The following is a 27,497-nucleotide window of genomic DNA, read 5'->3' on the forward strand; positions in this document are numbered from 1 at the left end:
AGGACTAGATGCCAAAGTTATGGTTCTCATCAAACAATGGGAGAGACTGAAGGTTCAGAATGGTGTCCTCTATCGGGTCACCAAGGATCATTTCAGTAAACAAAAGAGGCATCAGTATGTTCTGCCTGACAGTCTTAAAGAAAAAGCATTACATGGCATTCATGATGTTGCTGGGCATCAGGGACAGGCTAGGACCTTGCATCTAGCAAGACAGCGGTTCTTTTGGCCGAAGATGGTGTCTGATGTCAAAGAGTATGTCAAGTGCTGTCAAAGGTGCATTCTGGCGAAGACACCAGAACCCTCTGCTCGAGCCCCACTTGAAAGCATCAGGACGTCGGCCCCCATGGAGTTGGTGTGCATAGACTTCTGGAGTGCGGAGGATAGTAAGCAGCACTCAGTGGATGTTCTTGTCTTGACAGATCACTTTACAAAGCTAGCACATGCTTTTCCATGCACTAATCAGACTGCAAAACAGGTCGCCAAGAAGCTGTGGGATCATGTGTTTTGTGTGTATGGCTTTCCAGAGCGTGTTCACTCCGATCAGGGAGCTAATTTTGAGAGTGAGCTCATAGCAGAATTGCTCAAACTTTCCGGAGTCTCCAAATCACACACTACGGCATACCATCCAATGGGAAATGGAGGAACGGAAAGATTCAATCGAACACTTGGGAATATGCTGCGGTCTCTCTCTCTAAAAGAAAAACACAAGTGGCCTCAACAGATACAAGCTCTGACTTTTGCATATAATGCAACAGTACATGAAACAACAGGATATGCACCGTTCCAGCTTATGTTCGGCAGAACCCCGAGGCTCCCTGTGGATGTGATGTTCAAGCAAGTGTTGCATGATCCAGTGGTTGTTGATTACAAAAGCTATGCCAAAACGCTCATGTCACATCTTCATGAAGCAGTAAGAATTGCCCAAGAACACAGCATCAAAGAACAGGACAAACAAGCAAGTGGTTACAACAGAAAAGTGAGAGGCACTCACCTGAACTTAGGGGACAGAGTGCTCATTGCAAACAAAGGTGAGAGAGGAAAGAAGAAACTGGCTGACAAATGGAGTGCAATTGTGTACACAGTTAAAGACAGAAACCTGCAGACACACACATACAAGCTGGTGGACAGTAGTGGAAACACTAAGATAGTTCATCGAAACCTGGTCTTAGACATCAGCTTTTTGCCTGTGGTGACAACTGGAGAAGACTTGTGTGATACTGAAGCGGAGGAAAGGTCGTATACGACTGATTCCCTGGACTCTTTGGAGGATTCAAGAGGCAGGACCAGTACGTGGATAATGAGTGGATCAGAGGAAACCCGGAGTCAAATGATTATGAGTGAACGATCGTCTGAGGTGGATCAGTCAAGTCAGGGCATTCCAGAAGTGGACTGGTCTGCAGATGGTCCAATTCAGGGCTTCCCAAATTACCAGAACCGGTCCAGCAGAGACACTAATTTCGACAGCTTAGTTGCAGGGGCTGACTCAGACTCATCATTCATGTCACATGTACATTCAGGACACCTAAACACTCAGTCACATCCTGCAGACACAGGTCATGTCACAGTTACACAGGTACAATCGACAGTAGAAACTGAACCTGTAGTCAGGACCAGGGCAGGCAGGGTTAGCAAAAGAGTCAATCGATTCATTGAGTCCATGGTCCAAAAGCCTTTTGATTTAAGGGGTTTTGTGAGTTCAGTTAACCAGAGATCTCAGTCACTACTTACACTGTTTTAAAGTGACAAGCTTGTAGTTTTTTTGTTTTTGTTTGTACCTCTGATCTGGTGAATATGCTTTTTAAGGGACAATGTCTAATGTATGTGTAATATGTTACATGTTTGAGAGTAGCAGGGAGTTGTATGGTGTACAAGGCATCATATTGATCTAGGAGGGACTAAGGCTTGATCTCCCTTATGTTTTCTCTGAACCTATATAGTAGGTGGCTTTTACAGCCGATGGTAGAGCTAAGAGTTTTTCAGTTAACCCTGCACAAGTTTGATGTCAGTTGTCTTGGAGGTCAGAATAGTTTATTCAGAGGTACACTATGGTCTGAATTTTTGCGAAATATAGGAGGGGTGTATGTAACCGATGTATAACTTCACTTGTTTATATTTCAGTAAAATCATTGTCCATACTTTATTTGTAAAACTTGTCACTGTCACTTTATATTTTAGATGCTTTTATTTTGAAAAGAACGTTTTATTTTGGTACTCTTGGCACCGGCACATTTCTGCAGACTCGCGCTGCTTTCCTCAGTTAGCTTCAGGCTGCACTGAGGAGAAGTAAGTGGAACGAGTGGTGTCATAAATGTTGTATTTTATATGTTAACAGATTGTTTAATGTTACACTTCACACAAGCCAAACCTATTTGCAGTTAGTATCTATATTTTGCCGTGTGACTAGTTTATATAATGTGCAGCGCTTCAAACTGTTTGGGAGCTTTCTAAAGTGTAGCTATATGCTAATCTAACATGTGGGTGTTTTCTTCCACTGAAGGTGTGAAGCTAGAAAGCCGATGAAGCGATTTCCTGCTCTAATTATTATATTCTGTTTTGCACAGGTATGTGGGTATTCTTTTTGTGTTTGTAACTGTAAATTGTATTGTTTGTTATGTATACTTTCCTGAGTTAGCTTCAGGCTGCACTGAGGAGAAGTGTGAAGCTAGAAAGCCGATGAAGCGATTTCCTGCTCTAATTATTATATTCTGTTTTGCACAGAGAATAAATCCCGTTTGGCAAGAAGGAAGTCGTTCTCATTTACACAACGCATACACAACGCAGAGACCACATGTGGCGTCAAACCAGACCGGTTACACATACACCTGTGACACAGCCTCACACAACCAGTGTGACAGCCGCTGTGCAGACAGAGGCTGCCCTATTCAGTGCTCTCTGTAATGCACAAACAGGCGCTGAGACTTGCGCAACGTGGCTGTGTGTGCAATATAACATGACAGCGCACGTACGGGACAGAGGAGATGAGATGTGGCTTCTTCTTCTGATGTGTGAGGAGGAGAGAAGAAACCATCCAAAGTGATCCCTCTCGATTTAAAAGAGCTTGTGATCACCTTTGGCATAAAAGCCGGGTTAGGGCGCAAAACAGCTGAGCTGCCATCTCCTTGGATCTGGAGACATGACGGAGCCACAGAGAGAGCAGACACATCACTCACCCTTTAGCTGATGTCAGAGCCAGGAGCAGAGCTACTTTGGCTGACAAGAACTTCAGGGGAACCTGATCTAAAGGTTCAAATGGAGCTTTATTCAGTGCGAGTAATACTAAGCCAAAAACCCATTGAGGCGCCAAAGCGCGTGACACAGGTCTGAGTCTCTGTGCTCCCCGTAGAAAACGTTTTGTCAGAGGGTGACTAAACACCGCGCTGACACCAAACCTACGTGGCAAGATGGAATGGCAGCAGCATATGTTTTTACCGTGCTATAAGCCAATTCCTGTCCAGCAACAGCTGGAGGAACGACAGCACGAGGCAGGGGGGCCAACGGGGTCCAGGCTTCTCCCTGCACACCACACGGAACGCTGTCCATTTGGCTGTGTGGGATGTGTGTTCAGCAGCTGCGCTGATCGAACACCTCCCTGGCGATTTATGTTGGCCGCCGCTGCTTTGTTGTCTGTTTGAATCAATGTTGATTGTACAGCCACGGGACGAAGTGCTGGAGCACTTTCCATACGGAGAGTAATTCCAGCACGTTATATGGAGAGACATGTGAGCCAGCCACTGTCCCCCCACTGCCTGCGACATGCACGTTCCTCAGCCTGCGAGAGATGCGTCTGTGAACACTGTGGTGTGTGACGTCACTCTGCTCAGGGGCACCCCCACTGACGTGGAGATTTTTCCAGTAGGTCAAATCCAAAACCACGGAAGGAGGAATGTACACCATGCGTCTCCTCTGACGCACGGGGTCGATGCCTAGGCGAATAAACCACCTGGAGTCTCCTCACTGTGAAGGAGCCCCAGGGGGATCACCACGTGACCAGCTGATATCATGTCTAACAGCTGCATCACGGAGAGGGCCGTCACCGCCCCGCGGGGTGTGACGCGCCGGAGGAGAGCTGTCACTTTCTCTCCTCTCCGCTGTGAGAGTCGCGCTCTCATGCGGGCTGAGTTCAATTTCACTTCCAGTTAAAAAGATAACCTGGGAGGGACGAGGACAGCTCTTCTTCCAGTTGATAATGAAACCCAGGTTTGACAGATGAGATACGAGCTGTATCGTCTGTAAGCCGCTTCCTCCCTTCCTGGAGCGAGCCAGCCACAGCCGGTCGTCCAGGTAAAATAACACTCATCCCCATTCTGAGTAGCTGCTCCCACCGGCTCCACCCACAAAAGTGCGTGGAGCCAGGAATGAGAAACACAGGAAATTCTGTGTTTCGGGATGATGGTTACGTGGAGGACTGCATCCTTCAGGACTATGGATGTGCACCTCCCTGGTGAACACTCCAGCAGCTGTTTGATCGTCAGCATGGGAAAAGGCCATTCCCTTGTTGGACACTGACAGATCGAGCATGGGTCTCATTCCCCCCGCCCCGTCTCCTTCGGGACCAGAAAATACCGGGAGTAAAAACCCTGATTTTCTTCCCCATGAGGAACCCTGGAAAAAAGCTTCCTTTTAACCAGAGTTCCTGCCGCTCTGCACGGAGCGCGAGACACTGTTCCCGGGATGACAGGACTTCCTGTATCCCGTAGAACTGCGGGGGGGAGAGGCGAACTGCAGAGACTACTCTCTGCCCATCCGCCTGCTCATCCATCTGCCCATCAGACACACGCGCCGCCACCCTGAGTACCATCCAGTACTCTGATAGCGCCAGGTGTACATTCTCTGGATGTGCTGTGGTTGGTGGCACGCCAGAGCCCTCCACATGCTGCATTTCACACAGGCTCTCATTATGTCGCCGTTTAGGAGAAGACTCGTAAACTGCGCATTCACGCTCAACATCACTAAGGGATGAGCGGAGGTGTGTGCAGTGCTGTCCACCCGAGGTGTAATAATGGCCCTCCGTGGGCTTATTACGACCGTGGGTAGGAGGTACGTCTGAGACAGAGGAAAAATCCGTGCTGCCTAAACCCAAAAAGTTTAAAGGTAGACGGATTGAATAGTACGCCCAGCTGTTTTATTAACCGATAAGTTAAAAAACCCAGCCGGCTTAGGCAGCGAGCCATGCCGCCAAGTAACCAATAGGCTATTGGCAGCCGGCTTAACCGGGGAGCCTTGCTGCATATTATATTCCATCTGTCCATTGAACACACGCGCCACCACTCAGCGCGCCAACCTGCTCTGGATGTGCTGTGGTTGTCATGGTGACGAGCCACGCCAGAGCCCTCCAGACGCTGCACCTCACACAGGCTCTCATTATGTCCACTGTAACACATTTTCCTGTCGAACAACAGTAAAGCGCCGGCTGTCTCTTCACAGACGCCTGCACTTCACTGCCATACCACAGTACTCATACTGTGAAATGATTTTACAGCCTTTCTCATTAACAGTAAAATACCGGCAGCAGAGACGCCAGCAATACACTGAAATTATACAGTATTCATACTGTTGAACAATTTCAGTTCATTACTGTACACAATTAAATAATTCACAGAAACATTCTGGTTAGGGGGCTGCCAGTAGATTAGTGCCGAAAATCAGCTGAAAAATAACAGTAATTGCTTACAGTGTTAAACTGGACACCGAGGTGCGTTCACGCTCAACACCCCTAAGGGATGAGCGGAGCTGTGTGCAGTGCTGTCCTCACTGTAATAATGGCACTCGTGGGCTCATTACCGTGTGTAGGAGGTAGGTTTGGGACAGAGGAGAAAAACTGAGCTGCCTTAAAACCAATAGGTTTTAAAGACAGCCTATTTATGCAGCGAGCCATGCTGCCTATAACCGACAGGTTAGGGGCAGCCGGCTTACCCGGTGGGCCTTGCTGCTTATTATTATTCATCTGTCCATCGAACACACACGTCGCCATTCTGAGTAATATTCTGAGAGCGCGCGACATGCTCTGGATGTGCTGTGGTTGTCATGGTGACGAGCCACGTCAGAGCCCTCGCCGCCGTTTCCCGTGAAGCAACCCAAGAGGGGCCCGGACCGAAAAGCTGCGAGGGGCCCTCCACACGCTGCATCTCACACCAGCTCTCATCCTGTCTCTGTTTAGGAGAAGGCTCGTAAACTGGACATTGAGGCGCGTTCACGCTCAAACCCGCTGAGGGAATGAGCGGAGGTGTGTGCAGTGCTATTCACACAGTGCGTAACAACAGCCATGGGCTCATTACGACCGTGTGTAGTAGGCACATCTGGGACAGAGGAAAAAAAAAAAGTTTAAACGTCAAGCATGGTTTAAACGTCAAGCCTTGCTGTCTAATAACCGCCTAGTTAAATACAGCTGGCTTGCGCGACGAGCCCTGGTGCCTGCTGACTGACAGGTTACAGCCGGCTCTTGCACCTCCACACGCTGTATTGCACAGCGGCTCTCATCATGTCGCCGTTTAGGAGAAGGCTCGTAACTGGACATTGAGGCGCGTTCACGCTCAAACCCGCTTGAGGAATGAAAGGTGTGTGGAGGCATATCTGTGACATAGGAAAGACAGCACAAGTCCGTGCTGTCTAATCAACCGCCAGCCGGTTTGTGCCGCGAGCCCTGTTGCCTAATAACCGACAGGCTATGAGGCAACCGCTTATGTCATCCGGAGGAGAGCTCTCCTGAACCGGGGGAACGGGGAGATCTCCTTAGGCGGCTGCCTTTCCTATGATCTCCGGGAGTTCCTGGAGAATACCGCCTATACGGCAGAGCCTAGATGGCGGATAGTGTCAGCCCGGCATCCGAACCCATAGGCTCGGCTGCCGGGCTGACACCGGGCCCCGCCCTGTCTCCCCCGTCCGGAGGAGAGGGAGGATGGGGCCGGGGGAACCACATAGTGATCCGTGAAGGGAGGGGAAGGAGTCGCCTGACTGCTGCCCGCCACTCGGATCCAATAATCAAGGGCTTGGCCAATCATCCCTGGCCGCAGCCGCGAGAGCGTTCGCTCTCTGCTGTCTGTGGGCCAGAGGAAGACGGACACAATGAGTGCGCGACACCTGGGGATTGAGAGCCGCGTTTGCTTGCTCCAATCCCCGGCAGGACTCACCTGTATCGTCTGTGTAAAGCCGCTTCCTCCCTGGAGCGAGCCAGCCACAGCCGGTCGTAATTCATATGTCGGCTAACCCCGAGCCCCGCCCTGTCTCCCCCGTCCGGAGGAGAGGGAGAATGGGGCCATGGGGAAATGTTTGCTTCCTAGTAAACAGCTCTGAAAAGAGCTTGTGCCTGTACAGTGCTTCTGCAACGGAGTGCTGAAGAAAAATGGGAGCAGTTGGACGGGCCATCTTCCTATTTATACGGAAGTGAGGCCGGAGGTGGGGCCCACGTCATAGGTGGGCGTGGATTAAGTCTGTCAGTGCTGCACACGTGCAGTGGGATTACCCAATAGCGATAGCCTTAGAGGGCGAAGCCTCATACGAAATAGAACACAGAAACATGAATACAATAACTGTGGTGTTAGCTGTTATGCTTTTATTGTGATAGAGCTAACAGGATGTATGAGACCGGATGTGGACACGACGGGTCAGGCTTCTACGAGATGACATGGAAAGTACAAGCCTGAATAAGGTAACCACCATGCTCTAAAACCGTCTGTATTACTTTACGCGTACCACGACATGGTGTCAGAACGTGGGCAGCGGTAAAGAGCTAGGTTGAAGTTGGAAAGAGAGTTGTGAAAAGTTAACGTCTGCAAGCGGCGAGATGTTAGACGACGACGGAGCTGCAGCCGCACCGGCTGCACAGCCTCCACAACCTCCCCAGCTACAGGCTAATGCTAACGCTCCTCCGAGCGCTACGTTCACCATCCAACCAGGGTTTCCGCTAGGATTTTTTCTCGCCGGTCAAATGTCCGGGCAGAATTTATTTTACCGGACTAATTTGAAACTTACCGGTCATATTTCAATAATAATAATAGTTGTGTAGCAGAGTTTCCGTTAGCAGGTAATTACCGGACTATGAGCAGATATGCTTCAGTTTAAAACTCAGTTCACGGGGCTCATTTTTATATTGCTTCAGTTTATAATCGTAACAGATCGAAAAATTCAGATTCATTTTTCAATAAATGATTCCACAAACAACAAACAACATAATTATTACATTCAAACAAACTACTTGTAGTAGATAACGTACATTATTCAGAAGTTTACATCAACTTTGAATAATAACACGGGAGAAACGGATCCTCTCCCTCCCTCTCTCTCTCCTGACAGCACGTCAGTTTCTCATGCAGCTCGCTAAACAGAGGGCGGGGCTTCAGGTGATCCTGCAGAGCTGCGTGTCTCGGTCAGACTCAGCAGCTGATCTGATCTCTCTCTCGTCCGGTTACACTTCACTCGCGTTTATGTCCATATCGATCAGATCCAGCTCTCCTGATCGGCCTTTATAGAGAGCACCGATCAAACTATTAAGAGTGAATATCGGCCGATAATGACCGGCGGCCGATCGATCGGAGCCTCCCTAATTATTACCAGACATTTTGACCGTCAGGTTTTGAATTTACCGTTTTTTTATAAATGTTACCAGCTAAAAACCGGTAATTACCGGCTAACGGAAACCCTGCATCCAACCACCTGAAGCATTCGACTTTGCAAAGCCTCAGGACTGGGAGCGATGGATACGTAGGTTCGAGAGATTCAGACTGGCCAGCAACCTCCATCTTAGCACAGAAGCTAACCAGGTGAACACGCTGATCTACAGCATGGGGGATGAAGCAGACGACATCCTACAGGGTCATGATTTATCCGACGCACAGAGACAGCAGTACACTTCGGTAAAGGCCACACTTGAAACATACTTTGTACCTAGAAAGAATGTGATATATGAGAGGGCAAGATTCAATCAGAGAGTGCAGCAACCAAACGAGGCTGTAGACGCTGCATTGTATGCCCTAGCAGAAAACTGCAAATACGGAGCACTCCGCGACGAGTTAATAAGAGACCGGCTCGTAGTGGGGTTGAGAGACGCCAGTCTAGCTGAGAGGATGCAGTTAGACAAGGATTTGACGCTCGAAAAAGCAGTCAATATGGCCAGACAGTCCGAAGTGATTAAAAGGCAGCAAACAGACCTCAGAGGAGGGGGTAGAATAGACATTGATGCAGTAACAAAAGGCAGAAGACAATACCCATTCACCCCAAAGTCCCCTCATCAACCAATGCACCCATCAACAAAACCACAGCCATCATCTGATCGCCGGTCATGCTACAGATGTGGAAAGTCCCCTGGTCATGCAAATGCACAGTGCCCAGCCAGAGAGGTGGCATGTCATGCATGTGGAAAGAGAGGTCATTACAGTAAAGTATGTACATCTACCAAAGCAGTACATGGCTTGCTGTAGAAACAGAAAGTTGCTATGATGATGATGACACTCCCTTGTTCCTAGGCTCAGTAGATGCAGGTTTAGACCCATGGTATGCTGATTTGACTATAAGGGACCATAAGGTCAGGTTTAAGATAGACACAGGAGCTGATGTCTCAGTTATTCCAGCCCAGACCTACTATGCCATTGCTGAGAGCAACACACAGTTAGCTAAGCCTGACAGACCACTATTTGGCCCAGGTCGCATGCTTCTATCTGTTTTAGGCAGATACAGAGAGTCACTATGCAAAGGAGAGCAGGTGATACAGGAGGATGTTTACGTTGTCAATGACTTAAGCGTAGCCTTGTTAAGCAGACCAGCAAGTGTAAAGCTTAAACTAGTCTACAGAGCAGACAGCATAGAGAAGTCAGAGATGGAAGAGTCCTACCCAAAGTTGTGTCAGGGTTTAGGTATGATGCAGCAGCCATACACTATTAAACTCAGGCCAGACGCGATTCCCTATTCCCTGGCCACACCTAGACGGGTCCCCATGCCTCTACTCGACAAAGTGAAAGAGGAGCTCAAAAAGATGGAGGACATTGGGGTCATCTCCAGAGTTGAAGAGCCGACCGACTGGTGTTCGGGCATGGTTCCGGTGCCTACAAAGACTGGCTCAGTGCGCATCTGCGTCGACCTCACCCGCCTCAACGAAGCAGTTCGCAGAGAGAAATACATAATGCCTTCAGTTGAGCAGACAATTGGATCTCTGGCAGGAGCCCAGATCTTCAGCAAGTTAGATGCCAACAGAGGATTTTGGCAGATTCCATTATCCCCCGAGTCGGCACTGTACACAACGTTCATAACTCCCTTTGGGCGCTTTTACTTTAACAGACTGCCCTTCGGCATTGCGTCAGCCCCAGAACATTTTCAGCGGCGCATGTCAATGATTATCGACGGGCTGCAGGGGGTTGTATGTCACATGGAGGATGTCCTCATCTGGGGGAGAGATCAACAGCAGCACGACATCAGACTACACACTGTCCTCAACAAGCTCCAAGACGCCGGGGTCACACTAAACATGGAGAAGTGTGAGCTAAGCAAACGTGAAGTCAAGTTCCTAGGTCATATTCTGTCAGCTGACGGCGTGCAGCCAGACCCAGACAAGGTAAAGGCTGTCATGTCCATGAGAGAGCCGTCCAACACAGGAGAGGTTCGCAGTTTCCTGGGAATGTTAAACCAGCTGGGAAAATACATTCCAGGTCTAGCCGAAAAGGACAAGCTGCTGAGAGACCTTCTCTCAAAGAAGTATCAGTGGGTCTGGGGCTGTGCACAACAGAAAGCGTTTGACCAGCTGAAAAATGATCTCACATCACCTCCAGTGCTGACACTTTACGACCCCAACAAAGAGCTGCAACTGTCTGCGGATGCCTCTTCCTACGGACTGGGTGCGGTCCTCCTACAGAAGGAGGGAGAGCCGTGGAAACCAGTCGCGTACGCATCGCGCTCTATGACAGAGACAGAACAGAGGTACGCCCAGGTGAAGAAGGAGGCGCTAGGATTGACATGGGGGTGCGAGCGTTTTAGAGACTTCCTAATTGGGAGACATTTTGCCATGGAAACTGACCACAAGCCACTTGTCAGCCTGCTAGGTCACCAGACACTAACTGAGCTTCCTCCTAGGATCCAGCGGTTTCGACTCAGACTCATGAGGTACAGTTACACAATCTCACACACACCTGGCAAAGCCCTGTTTACAGCCAACACTCTCTCACGCTCACCTGTCAGTCAAAACTCAAGTTCAAAACTGACAGACAACGACTTAATGGAAGACACAAACATCTATGTGGATGAAATCATCAATAGCATGCCCGCCAGCTCAACATACATGGCACAACTGAGAGAGCGACTGCAGGAAGACAGTGTTTGCTCGGAGGTCATGACATACTGTCACAGAGGATGGCCTGACCGCAGCCAGCTCACAGGTCCAGTTAAAGCTTACTGGCCTGATAGAGCTGTACTTACTGTACATAATGGACTCCTGCTCATGGGCTCCAGACTAGTCTTTCCCACAGCGATGCGCAACACTGTCCTCGATGCACTACACGAGGGACATCAGGGGATGACCAGGTGCAGAGAGCGGGCCAGAGAGACGGTATGGTGGCCTGGCTTGAGCGGCCAACTAAACGAGCTGGTGAGAGATTGCAAAACATGCATCAAAGAGCGTGGCAATCCTGTGGAGCCATTAATGTCCAGTGAGCTCCCAGAGAGACCATGGCAAAAAGTAGGTTCTGATTTATTCACACTCAACCATGATAACTACCTACTAGTCAGTGTGCGAAAAAGTACACGTCCCACCGTCCGGGACGTGTTATTTACAATATCGGACAAGTAGATCTTTCAATTGACTTGTCCGGCGGACAAGTGACGTATTTCGACCTGATTTATTGACAAATTATTGATAAATTCAGTTTACAAAAGGCAGAACTCATTCGCAAATTGTCCGTGTCCGCCATTGTTCGTTTAGAAATGTTAGTTTCGGTTCTGCTTGTCGATTCCTAAGGAAATGCATCTCGCCGCTTTCTGTAGTTAGACGGGGGCGGGGCGGGAAGTGTAGCACAGTGGCAGGTTGGGAAGCAAAACTCGGTTCCGAGTAGGAACAAATAACAATTGTCCGGTCCCGGGATTAATAAGAGTTGTGAGGACAGGAGGCGAGGCCGAGCCCCGCGGACTGCAGCTCTCTCTCTATGCTCCGTATCAGCTGATCGCTGCACGGTGCAGCTCAGCGTCTCTCGTCTCTTTCTACACACAGCGCATCCGCTGCCTGTTTAACAGCCTCATCTTTGTCAAACTTTCTTATGTTCTTTCTCTAACACGTAATGAAGGTTATTAAGCGTTTTAGCTCCTGTGTTGTTAATATTGATGCCATTTCCTTTTTGAAGTGAAGCAGCCTCCCTGTCTGTGTCCTCGCGCTGTCCTCACATCCCCGGACCCCCAGACTCGGAGGAGCACAGGGATGTCAGTATTGTTTATGAAGCAGGGTATAGAAAGTACATTATTGAAATGCTATTTATACTATTTATTAACTTTTACAAACAGTGAGCAGCTGGGCAGCTGCAGCAGGTGTATTGCAGGACATGTGTAAGCGTGCAAGTGTCTTTGAGTTGAAAAAAAGCCCTAGGATAGGCTATAAATATAATAATAATAATAATAACTTTATTTGTATAGCACCTTTCATACAGGGGATTGCAGTTCAAAGTGCTTTACATCAGTAAAAAATAAGACATAAAATCAGTGTAAAACAAGCAGCAAGAGCAAAGCATAAAGTGGGATAAAATAATTAAAAATAAAACATGGAGAATAAAACATAGAGAAATAGTGCAATGTCAATCCCAGAGAATAGTGCAGTATAATAGTGTAAAATCAGTAAAATGCTTTGGTAAAGAGATTAAGCCTTTTAAAAATGCCTAATGTATTGGCTTCCCTAATATTGTTGGGTAACATGTTCCACAGTTTTGGGGCTTAGTTTACAAAGGCTGCATCACCGATCTTCTTAGGACTCTTTCTGGTGACCTCTAATGGACCTGCATCTGATGATCGCAGTGTTCTGGCAGGTGTGTAGTTCATTAGAGAGTCAGCAATGTAGCTGGGTCCTTGTCCATTTAGAGCTTTGTATGTGAGGAGAAGAACCTTCAAATCAATTCTAAAAGTTACAGGAAGCCAGTGTAGAGTAGCTAAGACAGGACTAACGTGTTCCCTCCTTTTGGTATTCATCAGTAGTCTAGTAGTAGTCTAATGCATGTGAAAGAAAAAAAGACGATGTGAAAAGGGAAGAATGTTGAATAATTTTGTGTTTTGATGTTTAGATCACTAATGCTCACAAAGATATTGCCTGACTCAGTGGTTGTTTTTTGTTGTTTTTCATGAGAAGCCTTAAGAGTGCAATGTTCTATTTTTGAGTAAATTGCTATGTGATTGTGCAGAAAGAAGGGTGATGACATGTTCTGAGGTTCTTGCAGAGTTTTCAGTTTATCACCTGATTTAGCATGTTCTGAGTCACAGTATATAAATGTGACAGTCTGTTCTGTTTTCTTAAGAAAGGGAGATGTGGTGTTAGCTGTTATGCTTTTATTGTGATAGAGCTAACAGGATGTATGAGACCGGATGTGGACACGACGGGTCAGGCTTCTACGAGATGACATGGAAAGTACAAGCCTGAATAAAGTAACCACCATGCTCTAAAACCGTCTGTATTACTTTACGCGTACCACGACAATAACAACATAAACAATAGACTTATATATAAATAAACACCTGTAAGACACAGAGCAGCTCCTCCACGTAGGCTCTCTCAGTTTCCAGCAGCTCGTTCATAACGTGCCTGCAGACATGAGGAGTAGAATAGGTAGAAAGGAAAGAGAAAGGGATCAAACGAAGGATTTGACTCATAAAAAATGGCTGCAGGGGTCTGTAGATAATGAGATAACCGCCACACAGTCCATCTGCTGTGTAATTCGATTACAGATGAAAGCGCGGCTCCCCTCACCTCCTGAGCACCGCCAGGTTCTCCTCCTCCTCCGACAGAGAGGCATGTCTGATGTTACCGTCTCCGTTCTGCAGTTGGTCGTTTTCCTGGGGGGAAAAACATTGTGTTACCGTGATAAGAGCCAGACAATACAACGTTTAGAGACAGACAGCGTGTAGACGGGACAATACCACACTCACTTTCTCACAGATGTTCTCAGAGTCTGTCTCTGAACACTTTTTCTCCTGCTGAGCTCTGTGTGCTGAGGAAGGGAAACAGGAAAGTTCATGTTTGGAAACAAATTATGTTGAGCCCTGTACAGAGGAAGTATATTATTACAACAAGTTGGTTGGTCATTCAACATAATATTTAAAGTGGACCTATCATGCTATATTTGAAAAATATATATTGTAGGGCCATACCTATATAAAGCATGTCTGTGAAGTTTCTTTTTCAAAATACCAAACGGATCATGCATTTTAGCCATGCCTCATTTCGCTCTATTTGCTCTTTTCCAGCCCTGTTTTTGCAAGGGATGAATCTGTGAGAAGTCTTCTTCGCTGCTTTTGTGGCAGACTACAGCGCCACTTACAGGCCTGGCATATGTACTACAGCGTCTCCAGCGCTTTCGAGCGCCAATGGCCGTGGCCCAACCTCTCATTCCCCTGATAGGTGGAGAGTTGCCCATATAGGCGGAGCACCCCTTGTCTGACTTCAGAACAATTCAAATCTGTATCAGATCCGTTGCAGCCCCGTTTTTAGAGATTTGGCTAAGGAGGAAAATAGAGAGGGTTGTGTTTTCTGACACTTGGTGAGTTCCCTGACACACCGGGGACACATATTCATGTATAAAAGACGTACAAAAGTGCATTTTGCATGATAGGTCCCCTTTAAGGCATAACATGATTGGTAGTATATATAGGCTTTTTTACATTTTTAATTGACACATATTGTAGACATTTTGGTTAAATCTCAAGTATTTGAATTGTATTCACACTATATTTAGAACAAGTTAAAGGTATAGTCAAATAAATAAATGATTGCATTTTTTTGTGTGTTATGGGATATTACCTGAAAGTACAATATGAGAAAATAAGCATTTGTACCAGAGAACGAGTTGTTTTCGGTTATTTACTGCTTATGTCCTGTCTATGACTGTCTTCACCTAAATAATGTTGAAATCACACCTTGAGGTTTTGCCAAAATTGTTGTGAAAAAAACATAAACAACATATTAAAAACGTGTAAATAAAATGTATTATATTACAGTTAGTATTTAAAAACTTTATAAATGAATATTCAAATATCTAAATATGACTAGTATAACCCTTAATTAAGCCATGACATATCTTGATGACTGTCAGCATGTTGGAGACTGACCGGGGGAGCTGAGGGGGGATTTGATGAAGGCTTCGGGTCTGGGGGCCACCGGCTGCACCGGCCGGGTCTGTTTGGCTGCGAGCTTCTTCAGGCTGATCCTCCTCTTGTCAAACATCTCCTGCATGGACGTCTGCTTCTGGAAAATCTTCTCCACTTGGTCCTGATGCACAGAAAGTTATGAGAGGATAGTCAATGAAGACATGTGCTACACATTGAAGTTTTTGTTCAAATAGACATTTTTTGAAATGAACATTAATGTTTTGGGTCCACTGTTTCTTATTATTTTTGAAACATACTATACAACAATTGATATCAGTGACACTGTATGTAATAGGCTTGGATTCAAGATAGTTTTATTGTATTCAATAAATCCTCTTGGTTACATGTTTTCCAGGACAAATAATACCATTGTTTAAACTTTCTCAATATGTCATCTCATCAGATATTTGAAAACAAAAAGGGAAAATTACTTCCTTGTCCGTGTAGTAAATAATAAAACAAAACAGCTTTTTAAATGATAAATAGACTTACACATTTTGATAAACTCCGGCAAAAATCATACCACACTGATGTGAGACAAAGGTTTATAATTACAACTAGAACAATAACAACAATAATAATCTGGACATTTTTAATCTATTTTCAATAGTTGACCCAAATATTCACAATCCATTTGACAGTGACAGAGGGATGTTGATTAAAGATGTTTTTTCCGGTCGTCTTACTTTAAACTGCGGGTTCAGCACCGCCTCGAACTCGGTCCAGATGTTACCGAGTTCCGTCAGTTGGTTCTGGCCTGCATCGTCAAGGTAACGCTCCAGCTCCTTCAGGGCTAACTCCGCCCCCTCGTGTGATTGACACTTGTCCACAGGCTGAGACGCCAGCATGTAAATACCATCATCGACCCATTTAGACGCCTGAGGGGGACAGCAGAAGAAAAAGAGTCAGTCAAAGCAACAACAACAAACAAGACAAAGAAACTAAACCATGTGTGTTTTTCTTACTCTCTCCAAACTGCGGTGCAGCTCCATGGCTTTGACGAGGTGCTCCTTCCTGTCCCTCAGGCTGCTGCTCACATTCTCACTGATCGCTCTGAGCTCGCTGCATTTGGGCTGAATGGAGTCCTCGGCGTAGTGTGAGTTCTGGATCAGCTCATCTCCCTCACGGGCCAACGACGAGGCTCTGTTCAACCCGTCCTGTGGACCAGAGTGGAGTCATAAACATACAATTATTATCCTTCATATCCTTAAATCCTTCATATCTGGATGAGTCTATTTTTAGACATATTTCATACAGTTGTTCAGCACTGGTTGTGATGCTTTTTCTTATAGCCATATCATATAACATATACTGCCAAAAATATTGAATCGATTTTTAATGTCAACCAAAATGCAAAGCAAACGTGCATCAAGTCAAACTGAAACAAAAATGGCGGCCCTTTTCCCCTAGATGGCAGTGTAGAGCAAAATGATTTGATAGCAAATCAGGATTGGTTATGAGACATTTTGTAAAATCTCTTTTTGTACAAAGCCATAATATTCTTGGGCAGTATTTAATTACCACTACAAAATCATGGGCATATTCAGCCAATGAAAGTGACTGAAATGTGCATTTTGAAGTGGATCTGGGTCCATATTAGATTGAAAACATGTAGAGGATTTAACAGATTTGGAAGATACCATATAGGACAGTGTTTCTCAAACCTTTTCATACCAAAAAAACACTCACGGACCACCTAACTCCACAAATATCCAAAAACACATCGTTTTTCTAGAACAAATTACAAATCGCCTGAAAATGGTACAAACAAGTGGCAACATGTGTGACGTAGGTGTTGCCCTGGGCTGAAACTTAAGCTCGCTCCGTTGCGGAGATATTCCCGCGAGAGTGCGGAAGACTTACATTTATTTATTTATTTAAAATGTGAAATGTTACCAATATACTCACGGACCACTAGGGGGCGCTCACGGACCACCAGTGGTCCGCGGACCACACTTTGAGAAGCACTGATATAGGAGTACATCATTGCATCTTATATTTGTTAGATGTGTTTCTATCCTGTATTTTAAAACCCTCTTAGTTTTTAATTTATGTATATGTCAACACTGTGGAAACAGCTTTTCAACCCTCTAAATATCCTGTACATATTGCAGATTTGACAATAAAGTTGACTTTGACTTTAACTTAAATGCTTCCTTTGTATTCGTGAAATGACGCTCAGTAAGACCTTTTTCTATAACGCACCTGTATACTTTAATTTTTGTAAGGATTTTACGATCTACGAGTACGAGATTAACAAACTATTTTGTAACACTGACTGGCTCAACAACAACAAACCCACCTTATAGAATATATCACTCATCCATTCATGGCATGGTGAGACAAAGCTTTGATTGTGAGGGGTGTCACTTACACAGACTCTCTCCTCATACGTGGTGAGTTCACAGAAGATGTGTTCAGCGTGGGCCGGGCTGATCCCCACCTCAGAGAAGGTTGAGAGTTTCTCAGACACCTGATCCAGCAGAGCCCTGACCTGAAGCAGCAGCAGAACCACAGTCAGTGTAAACAGGATCACGTGGACTCTGTTCAGGTCTTTCACGGACGATTTAACCTGAGTTAACCGGCTCACCTCTCTGTAGTTGAGCTCAAAGTGGCGCAGTTGGAGACACTGCTCCAGTTTGGTTTGATGCCTCACCCAGAACTCATCGAAAGCCCTTTCCGTCTCGTCCAGCTGGGACAACAGTCTGAAAGAGAGGGAGACAGCAAAAGATTGAGTGTTAGTAAAAAAATGGAGTTAAATGTAACAAAAAAAGTAAATGAATAGAGGAGAAATGCAATGGGAATAGTGAGTGAGGTATTTGGATATATTTTCAATTTTTAGGAATGTTATGTAAAGCTTAAGCACGTTTACATGTCAGTCGTTGCCTTCAGTGCTGCTTAACATACTGAACTGACTGACCTCAAAGCAAACTGCCTTGCCAACTGCTTGTATACATCTAAGGATGGCAGAGCTGAGACAGCAGTAAGCAAATCACATGCTTTCAAAACAACAAACCAACAAAAAAGTCTTCTGGGTTTACTCTTTGTTGCATGGATGATTCAGTGCGAAGGCAATTTAGGAACATGTGTGCTTTACTAGAACATTAAATACGACGAAAGACACTGTTAAACACTGAGGCCAGGAGACAAACGGAGAGTTTTTTATGCCAGGCTCAGCTTAGAGAAATATATTGCAACATAAGGTGGTGTTTGCAACGTAGCATCGTTTTTTAGTAGTCATCCTGCAGCGACATGTATATCTTGTGGTTCTCACCGTTGCACTGTAGCCAGGTTCTCCAGTTCGTCCTGGTTCATGTTGTGGTCGGGGTCTCGCACCACCGGCTCATTGATGCTCTCCAGCAGCCTGCGACCCTGACCCAGAGCCACCAGCAGATCCCCCTGCAGACACACACAGACACATTCGGAGATGTTATCCAAATACATAACTCTCATACGTGTCGAATATATTGTGAATAATGTATGTGTGCATTAACAGTGTTACCTTCATTTTGTCTTTCTTGTTGGTGTGTGTGCTCAGCAGGACGGTTGTGGCCTGGATTTCATTGGGGAGTTCAGTTTCAGCCAGCTCCGTCCCAAAGGACTGCAGGATCTGAGCTGTTCTCTTTACCATCAACGCAAAGCCTTCTATAGCCTGATGCAAGCAAGACACAAACAGAATTATCAGCATGCAACTCTCCTTAGATTCAGATGAGGCTGATAAATAATGCTATTTTCACATTTTAAATAGAGGGTTACATAGTAAAATAACCATGTTTTGAGGATGTAACCTTTGTCTATATAATAATAAAGACTGTTGACATACATGCAAAAAACACAGCCAGTCTAATGTAGCTCGAGCATCTCAAATGAAACACTTTTGTTATCAACTTTACCATGTTTTTATCATTTATCCCTCATTGTATTGTGCTACCCAGTAATGTTGACCAGTGTACATACAGTGCGGTGAGATATCCACTTCTCATGGCAGTAGTGCTGCGTTCCTCCGAGCTCCAGGGTCAGCTGAGAGCGGTCGATGTAGGTGTGCAGGTCAGTGATGGAGCTCAGCATGATCACCTGAACCAGAAGATTATTGCATATATCAATTGGTCAATCCTAATGACTTTTTAACGTGAATTAAAAAAGGACGTGGTTAAGCTCCACTTTATAATAATCATATGACCGGCAATGTACACTATTCACTTCTTACGAGTCTCATTTCTATATTACAGAGGGAAAGAACAAGATGCAGTTTCCTGGAGGTGAGAGTGAGTGTACGCACCGGCACCTTCATCTTGAACTCATCCTTGTTGAACTTGAAGAGGATGTCTGAGAGTGTTCGCTGCAGGAGGGCGGTGGGCCTCAGAACCAGAACCAGCTGGAGGTTCCCTGGGAAGGAGCCCTGCGACGAGAGAGAGGACAAAGACTTTCATTTACACGGCAGAGAGCATCCTGAACCCTGAGTCCATCATACATCACTTTTCACCAGGAGAGTCTCTGTGATTCTGCTTTATATTACTCCCTGCCTTTGTATCCCCCGTGAAGACCCTCACTCGCACACATTAAAGCACGTGTGTGGAGTGTGTTGAGAACAAGAGAAGGGGAAAGACGTGGGGGATGTCAGACACCCTCCTGTGGCAGGGACATTAATCTTCATGTCCTTGAGACGCTTCGGCATGAATAATGAGGCAGACACCAACTCCTACACGTGTTCAGGGTTTTCTGTTATTGTGGAGATACGGCAAACACATTTTTAAGTTTGTACTTCTATTTTGGGTTTGTGCTGGGACATGTTTACATGCATTCTCCTCTTTGTCTAAAGTGGTCCTTTTTCGTGGCTGTTTCTTTAAGCCCCCTGAAAAAGGCCCATTGTTTTGTTGATTTAAGATTGACTTGCAAGTAAAACATGGAGCACTTTCACAAAGGTAGTTCTCAAGCCGTGGGTGAAAATACTGAGAGAGAGAACATTATTTTCCAATTATGCATTTGACAAAAAGGGAGCCAAATCTGAATTGCTTGAGCCAAGTTTTCTGACTTAAGCTGCCTACAAAAAATGGATTGAGTTTTTTTATTTCACTGTTTGTGGTCGAGTAGTTTTTCCAAATATATGCCCTTGACTTTGGAATAAGTAGAGATTTCTTTGCTAACAAACATACTCAGCATAAAGCAAATATATCCTACCTAAGCAGAACAAAGGTTTATTAGATGCTGTCGGGACATCTTTTTCATTTTATCACATTATGTAGCTACCACCCATTCTGCTCAGCCATAGGACTCAATAAAAAGCCAATTAAAATGTCATGATTGACACCGACTGCCGACATAAGTACTGCTGTGGAAGCAGTCGGATGATGGTTGAGTCTGGACACTGATCTCCCCGCCTGAGGCTATGCGATTGTTAATGCTACTTTAATTAGCTAATGACCTAAACGGCTGCTTCGCCTGATTGGCTGCCCTTCCCGTGTGAGTTGGGGAATGCTGGCCTAAGCAAAAATGACAATGAATACATCATTTATAAAAACCACAAGGGATAGGCACGGCTAATGGAATTAATAAATCAATGCTGTGTTTGTCCTGTTTGACCTGCCAAAACCAGGAGGAGCACTGGGGAAAAAGTAATTCAACCATCTGGAGGAATGGAAATGATTGTGCGGATACGACTGTTTTTGTAACATGCTGGTAGCAGGTTATTCCATAAAACAAAGAGCTATACTATATTGAAGGTTAATGGGGTTAAATATGTTGTGCAGCTCGGAAACTGGCTAGCTTCCTAATAAGTCTGGCAAGGGTTTACATTTGACTTATAGTCAACAAATCCCACTAAAAGATCCAAATGTAAAACTGTGCAGCCATAGCCATTCAAAATGTTATTCCTCAGTGGCATATAGGACTGTTTGTTCAATTAACTATTACAAAACATATTCACGAGCAACATTTTTGAACTGGGTCATTTGAGCCTTAATCACATTGGACATGTTCACTAGTTTATTTTTGAGTCCATCTCACAAACATCCAGCACCATTCTGTGAATCCTCGGAAACCACCAGAGTATTTGTGGTGGAAAGAAAGTCCCGGTTTAATACCCTATTCGTATAAAAAACTACTATAGATAGTTACACATTTAGTTATTTGGTAAGTATGAATGTTTTTGGCAACTCACTGGGTAAAATAAGCCGAAGGTATTGAGAGATGCACAAAATAAACGTTTTCTTTTAATCTGGTTATGGCGTTTTTCAACAACAGAAACACTATATTAATTCTCCAGTCGTGACCTTTGAATGTTGCAGCTCCTAACTATTCAACCGTGCTGCCTGGATGTGTGCTTGCTGACGGTCATGGTCTACTTGTCCTTTGTTCTTTACACGTCTACTCTCTGACTGCCATGGACACACACACACACACACACACACACACACACACACACACACACACACACACACACACACACACACACACACACACACACACACACACACACACACACACACACACACACACACACACACACACACACACACACACACACACACACACACACACACACACACACACACACACACACACACACACACACACACACACACACACACACACACACACACACACACACACACACACACACACACACACACACACACACACACACACACACACACTTAATTAGGCTCGATCTGCAGACACACTTCCTGTCTGTCATCAGGTCAAACTCAGCCATGCACAGCAGCAGACGGCTTTTCCTTGAAACACACTGACCCACATTCACACTAGCAGATGTATACACCAAGTGTGCTCATATACAGACACCAGGAAGACAAAGGGGAATCCATTGACAGCGTAAACATTCAATATACTCCTTTATCCTGTCTCTCTCCCACAGAGCAAGCACAACATGTCAACACAGACTGAATAGTGAACACATCAGAGTGTGAGCTGAATACAATATGAACTAGTCTCCGCTAGACAGTAAAGCCTTGAATCTATGGGGCTGCAACTAACTCTTACGTTTGGTCTATAAATAGTCAGAAAACAGAAGTAAAAGTCTGTCTCAGTTCCTCCTTTCCAAGGTTATGTATTTAAATGTATAGTTCTGTCAGTTTATTACCCAAAAATACAGTTTAGTGTGAAATTATACCACGAAAAGCAGGACATTTTTGGTCTAAAATAACATTTGTTTATGAACAAAATGACTGGCAACTGTTTTTCTGGTCGTCCATTGTTTGAAGCTTGACTATGAACAGACTACACATATACGCTGCTACAGATAAAGAAGTGCCAGTTTTCATCATCACCATTTAGCAGCACGGTTGAATCACCTCAACAGGACATCATTGCAGAGATCAGTGAGCGCTGCCTATTAGCAGCTTGTCAGCCAGTGAAACTCCCCCTTGTGGGATTAATAAAGCTTGATTTAATTTGAAATGAGCGATGTGGTCTCCCATGTGGTCCCAGGAGACATGGGAGCTGATATTCATCTCTCAGACATTTCATTTTCTCGTATATCCCTCTCTGTGTTGACTTATTGCTGTGCTGCCTTCAGTGTTAATGATAGATCTGTCCAAAACAAACGCTCCCTGTATATCAACAACAATACACATGTATGTACTGCACTGACAGGAAATAAAGGTTAATGTTGATATAAGTGAAGCTGTTAAAAACTCATGTCGACTGCCCCGAGTCCCAAAAAGCAATATATATATATATGAGTGTAATTCTCCCACACACGTTTTATGGAGCGCTGCCAGTGCTTCATCACCTCGACACACAAAACATGAAACACAGATGAACAGATAAGCATTTCAGCTCCCAGAGGAGAACACGGGGACATGAGAAACGAGCGGGGGGGATGCTCCACTGCTGCATTGTATCCAGCCACAATAAGATGACATGAGTAGTATCAGTTATGTGTCTCAAAACAAGGTGTGATGATGAAGCATTAAGTAGCAAATAAGTTTATACAACAGCTTCTCTTCCTGCAGGAGCACGCAACTGATTAAGAGAACAGCAGGGAAGTCTATAACCAGGCTGAATATGAGGCATCCATAACATCAGTATCTACTCTATTGCACTAATATACCGTACTTTCCGGACTATAAAGCGCACCTGCATATAAGCCGCAGCAGCTAAATTGTCCATCTATCTTGCTCTCGTTCTGTCTCTCGGTTCCACTTTTACTTTGGCGCGCGACCTGTCTCACTCTTTTCCGGCCTCCAGCTTTTCCTGCTTAAAGGTGGCGGGCGCGGACCGGTCATAGAGCCCATAGGGTTAAAGGTGGTTAATTTTACCTGTAAAATCCATAGATTTAGGAGGTTCCCTAGTGGCCGTTAGTTATAAAAAAAAAAAATGCGGAAAAAAGCTTATAGTCCGAAAAGTACGGTACATGTATGTCATTAGTTTATAGTATGTTGCCATGTTGGATGTTTAGTGTCATCAATAACACAATAACTATTTTGCATATAACAATAAGTTAAGATTAAATCCATCTTAATTTAGTTTTGGCTTTCTTGTGAATGAACAAACAACAGAAACATTTTCTACTTCTGTTTCCTTTTTTTTGGCATGTGACTGTTTATTTGTCACTGTAACTATGGAAACACGTGGCAGGCTGTGATGGTGATGGGATGGAGTTCAAGGACGAGGTTGGCTCATAACAACCCCCCAGGGCGGGGGTGATATTAGTGTTGGAGCTGTGAGAGGGGGAGAGACACCTTCCTCTGGGCGGACAGACCCCCCCCCCCCCCTCCTCTCTGTGGGTGAGGGTGAAGGACCTGCACTCTAAAGAAATGGTTCCTCTCATTTAGATTAAAAAGGGCTGTTTCTCTTCCAACACAGACACAAAGACACTACAGATGAATAGGCTAAGGATTTGAACTAGAAATCACCAGGAAACTTACCTGGCTGGTTACATATTTTAAGATAATATGTCTTCGAATGGCAAAATAATGTAGTTTAAATGTGCAAATGAGGCATTATCTTAAGAAGTCCTTAAATACATCTTCAGAATATAGATAGGAATACAACATTAAAAGTTTGTTTAATGTTTGTGCTACTCAAGAGGAGATATTTGGATCAGAGAAGGAGCATTTCTATTTAGTTTGAAGACATGTATAGTTACAGTAAATGCTACCCTGACACTAATGACATAAGTCATTATCTAATGCCAACTTTTTGGTGAATTTGGAGATCTTTAAAAACAATCATGAACAAAGTAAAGTATAAACAGAAAAACCTAAAATTATTATTTTGATGTTTCCATTCCATTATTCTGACGACATGCCGTGGAAGCAAAATAGTTGAAACCCTCAAATTAGACCTATAGTGTTTCGGACAGACAGGAAGTAGATGCTCCTCCACATGTACACACACACAAAGAGAGACTTACTGCGATTCGAAGCAGGGTCCCCTTCACGGCTGCCCATCGGTCTTGCCGGCGATCAATAACCAGAATGAAACCCACTCCCGTCGAAGACAAACTAAAACAAACAAAGAGGCAAAACATGTTCAACACAAACCAAACGGTGGACTAATTATACACAGCTTAACGGTGAGCAGATCTTTATATAACAGCACGATGAATGGTGAGAGAAATCAACTTTTAACTCACACTTACAAAGAACAAGCAAATCCACACAGAGACAGTATGTACAGCAGAGACTTTGAAGGACTGAAAAGTAGTTAGTCCTCAGAGTTGGAAGAGGAGAGATAACACAAGGTAGTTTCCTTTGCCGTGTGCGCAGTGAGACAGTGGACAACTGAAGCGCTCGTTCACAGCTTCTCGTTTTGTTCTGCTGCTCTTTATCTTCTCCGACAGCTGGTGCAGTCTATACAAGGAGATGCGCTGAAGTACCTCCAGATTTCTTGGCCACCAGCCCCCAGTTCTCCCCCTGCACCCCCCAGTTCTCCCCCTGCACCCCCCAGTTCTCCCCCCCTTTGTTCCCCGGAGAGAGGAGGGCTGAGCTTTACACAGCGCCAACAATCAATGACAATCGCATGTGCATCACACCGGCAGACTGCCCTGTCAAAGACAAGCTGCACCTTCAGCACAGGTGCCTCACTGTCATATAACAATCCAGCAGTCCTCAAGTATCTGCTTTCAGGTCCATCACTCTGCACAGACAGAGTGGCAGCAGATAAAGAAATGCAGTCCTTGAGTTAATGGAGCCAGAATAAAAACACAGATCCAAGGATGTGTCTCAGAGGTAGATCCAGTGCTGTTTGAATAGGAGGGAGCCAAATGCTTCCAACCACCCCAGCATCCCCCCCCACCCCCCACACGCACTGCATCTATCAGCCGTCCAATCATACACCAGGAGCTGCTCAAGCACAAGCCTATTGCAGAGTGATGAGCGGATCTGGAAGCCAGTCAGCAGATCTTAACGTATGTGGGGGAGGGGACAGGCTCGAAGTGAGGCCACTGTACGCTTTACCTAGAGAATACAGACTGTTTATCCATGGCTCCTTTTCCCCTCTCCTTTACAGTATGCTATTTCATTGCAGCATTTCTTATCCTTTTTTCTGCACTTTTCTTTCCTCCGTCATCACCTTTTTCTTAGCTCTCGCTCAGTCATCCACACGGACACTCTCAGCCACTCAGAGACCAAACTGCTTTACATCTCAGACGCAGAGGAGGAAGAGGAGGAAGAGGAGGAAGAGGAGGAGGAGGACAGAGGGCGAGTGGGACAAGAGCTTTTACTGCCTTTAACACATGTACACATTGCTGAGATGAGAGGATGGTTTATGGTGATCATCGAGCACCTGAGGCTGAAATTAGTCTGCTATCATCCTAGCTGCGCATCATGTCTGTCAGAATACTTTCTATTGCTTGTGTCCTATTTGAGTTTTTTTTTAAAGTTTCCATTCCACAATAATAAAATAAAAAATATGAATCTGTTCTTGTTCTTAATTTTGTTGGGACTAAGAGTGTTTCTTCTTTTGTTATCCTTTTTATTTATTGACTTAGTTTGTTAACAGAGGCGCCTTTCTCAAAATACAAGCTCATGTTTTCTACATGTAAAGTGTTAAAGACAAAAAAGAAACGAAACATATTATTATTAATCGTTTTTTTCCAAACATTGATTAATCCTTTGGTCTTATACAAAATAAAATAGTTACAAATCACCATCCTAGACAAAGTCGAAGTCGTATAATATCATGTTTTTATCTGTTTAACATGTGTTTAGTTTATATGCACAACAATGAGTATATTGAGTATAGTTAACATATTGTGCTGGAAACAGACACTGTTTCACATATAAACGATTACATTCAAATATTCATAGAAAGCGTCTGGTGGTGTTTCTGCTGCACATGCATGAGTGTCCTAATAATAATTGGATTCCTCCGGACAAAGTGTTAAGCTGTGAGGTTTGAGAAAGGTTAATGGCGATGCAGCGATGAGGGAAATGTGCTGCATGAATGCATGTGCAGAGGTAGCAACTCACACCTTCCTGCACTCCGACTGATCAATACAAGAGCAATGGCATGTCAAATTAAAGACAGATTAAATAAATAAGCCTTGAGTGCAGAATGCGTTTCAAATCTGGGATAATATATTAGTGTCCAGTGTATATTTTCAACATAAAACCATCTGGCATTATTATATTCATGAGTGCAAACATATGCAAAACGAAGGGGGGATAAAGAGAGAAGGGAGGGATGGGAGCATGGTCGGAGGATTTAGTTATTACTACATTTCGTATATGCACAAATCCTAAATAAATTAGGATTCTGGAAGTAATTAAATACTTAACACAACTTGGCTTCAAAAATCTAAATGTTTGCAAGATGAAAACAAGCCCGATCGTCGATTTCAAATGATTTAATGTAATTGTTTGCCTGACTGACCATCGTAATCGGGCTCTTTGAAGATCCCAAAACCCACGGTTTTCTTAAATGTCTGATCGGATTGGCAAAAACTTCAGAATTTGTATTGACCGCCATTCAAATGACAGCGTTGTTTTCCCCCAAAAGTGGGCGGGGCCTTAATTTTCACCCGGAAGTGACGTAGGTGTTACTCTCATCTATACAAGAAGGTCATGATGAAACTATGTCTGCCGTTAATATTGATCTTAAGGTATTTGTTGTGTGTCCTGTCGGGGAGTCGGTCCCTCAGGTAGCTGCAGCCATCTGCCGCTGAACTCAGATCAGCTGGAGGCTCAACGCAGTCTCACTCCTGTGGACGACCTGCC

The 27,497-nt window shown here is 44.8% G+C and overlaps 1 protein-coding gene across 2 annotated transcripts in view; it reads right to left on the reverse strand.

The window, feature by feature from the left end:
• The window catches only part of LOC117466447 (guanine nucleotide exchange factor DBS-like), an 85,885-nt gene that overhangs the window by 34,969 nt on the left and 23,419 nt on the right, over nt 1–27,497 (reverse strand). For both annotated transcript variants that reach the window (XM_034109671.2, XM_034109672.2), the window contains 13 exons: nt 24,692–24,782; nt 19,595–19,714; nt 19,273–19,389; nt 18,818–18,967; nt 18,590–18,714; nt 17,906–18,020; nt 17,690–17,809; nt 16,281–16,472; nt 16,002–16,193; nt 15,277–15,436; nt 14,098–14,159; nt 13,919–14,004; nt 13,687–13,753 (listed from right to left, as the gene is read on the reverse strand). In XM_034109671.2, the coding sequence (XP_033965562.1) occupies nt 13,687–13,753; nt 13,919–14,004; nt 14,098–14,159; nt 15,277–15,436; nt 16,002–16,193; nt 16,281–16,472; nt 17,690–17,809; nt 17,906–18,020; nt 18,590–18,714; nt 18,818–18,967; nt 19,273–19,389; nt 19,595–19,714; nt 24,692–24,782 (1,597 nt within the window). The remainder of the gene's footprint in view (nt 1–13,686; nt 13,754–13,918; nt 14,005–14,097; nt 14,160–15,276; nt 15,437–16,001; nt 16,194–16,280; nt 16,473–17,689; nt 17,810–17,905; nt 18,021–18,589; nt 18,715–18,817; nt 18,968–19,272; nt 19,390–19,594; nt 19,715–24,691; nt 24,783–27,497) is intronic.

The sequence above is a fragment of the Pseudochaenichthys georgianus genome, chromosome 21 (genome assembly GCF_902827115.2).
Source record: "Pseudochaenichthys georgianus chromosome 21, fPseGeo1.2, whole genome shotgun sequence".
NCBI lineage: Eukaryota > Metazoa > Chordata > Actinopteri > Perciformes > Channichthyidae > Pseudochaenichthys > Pseudochaenichthys georgianus.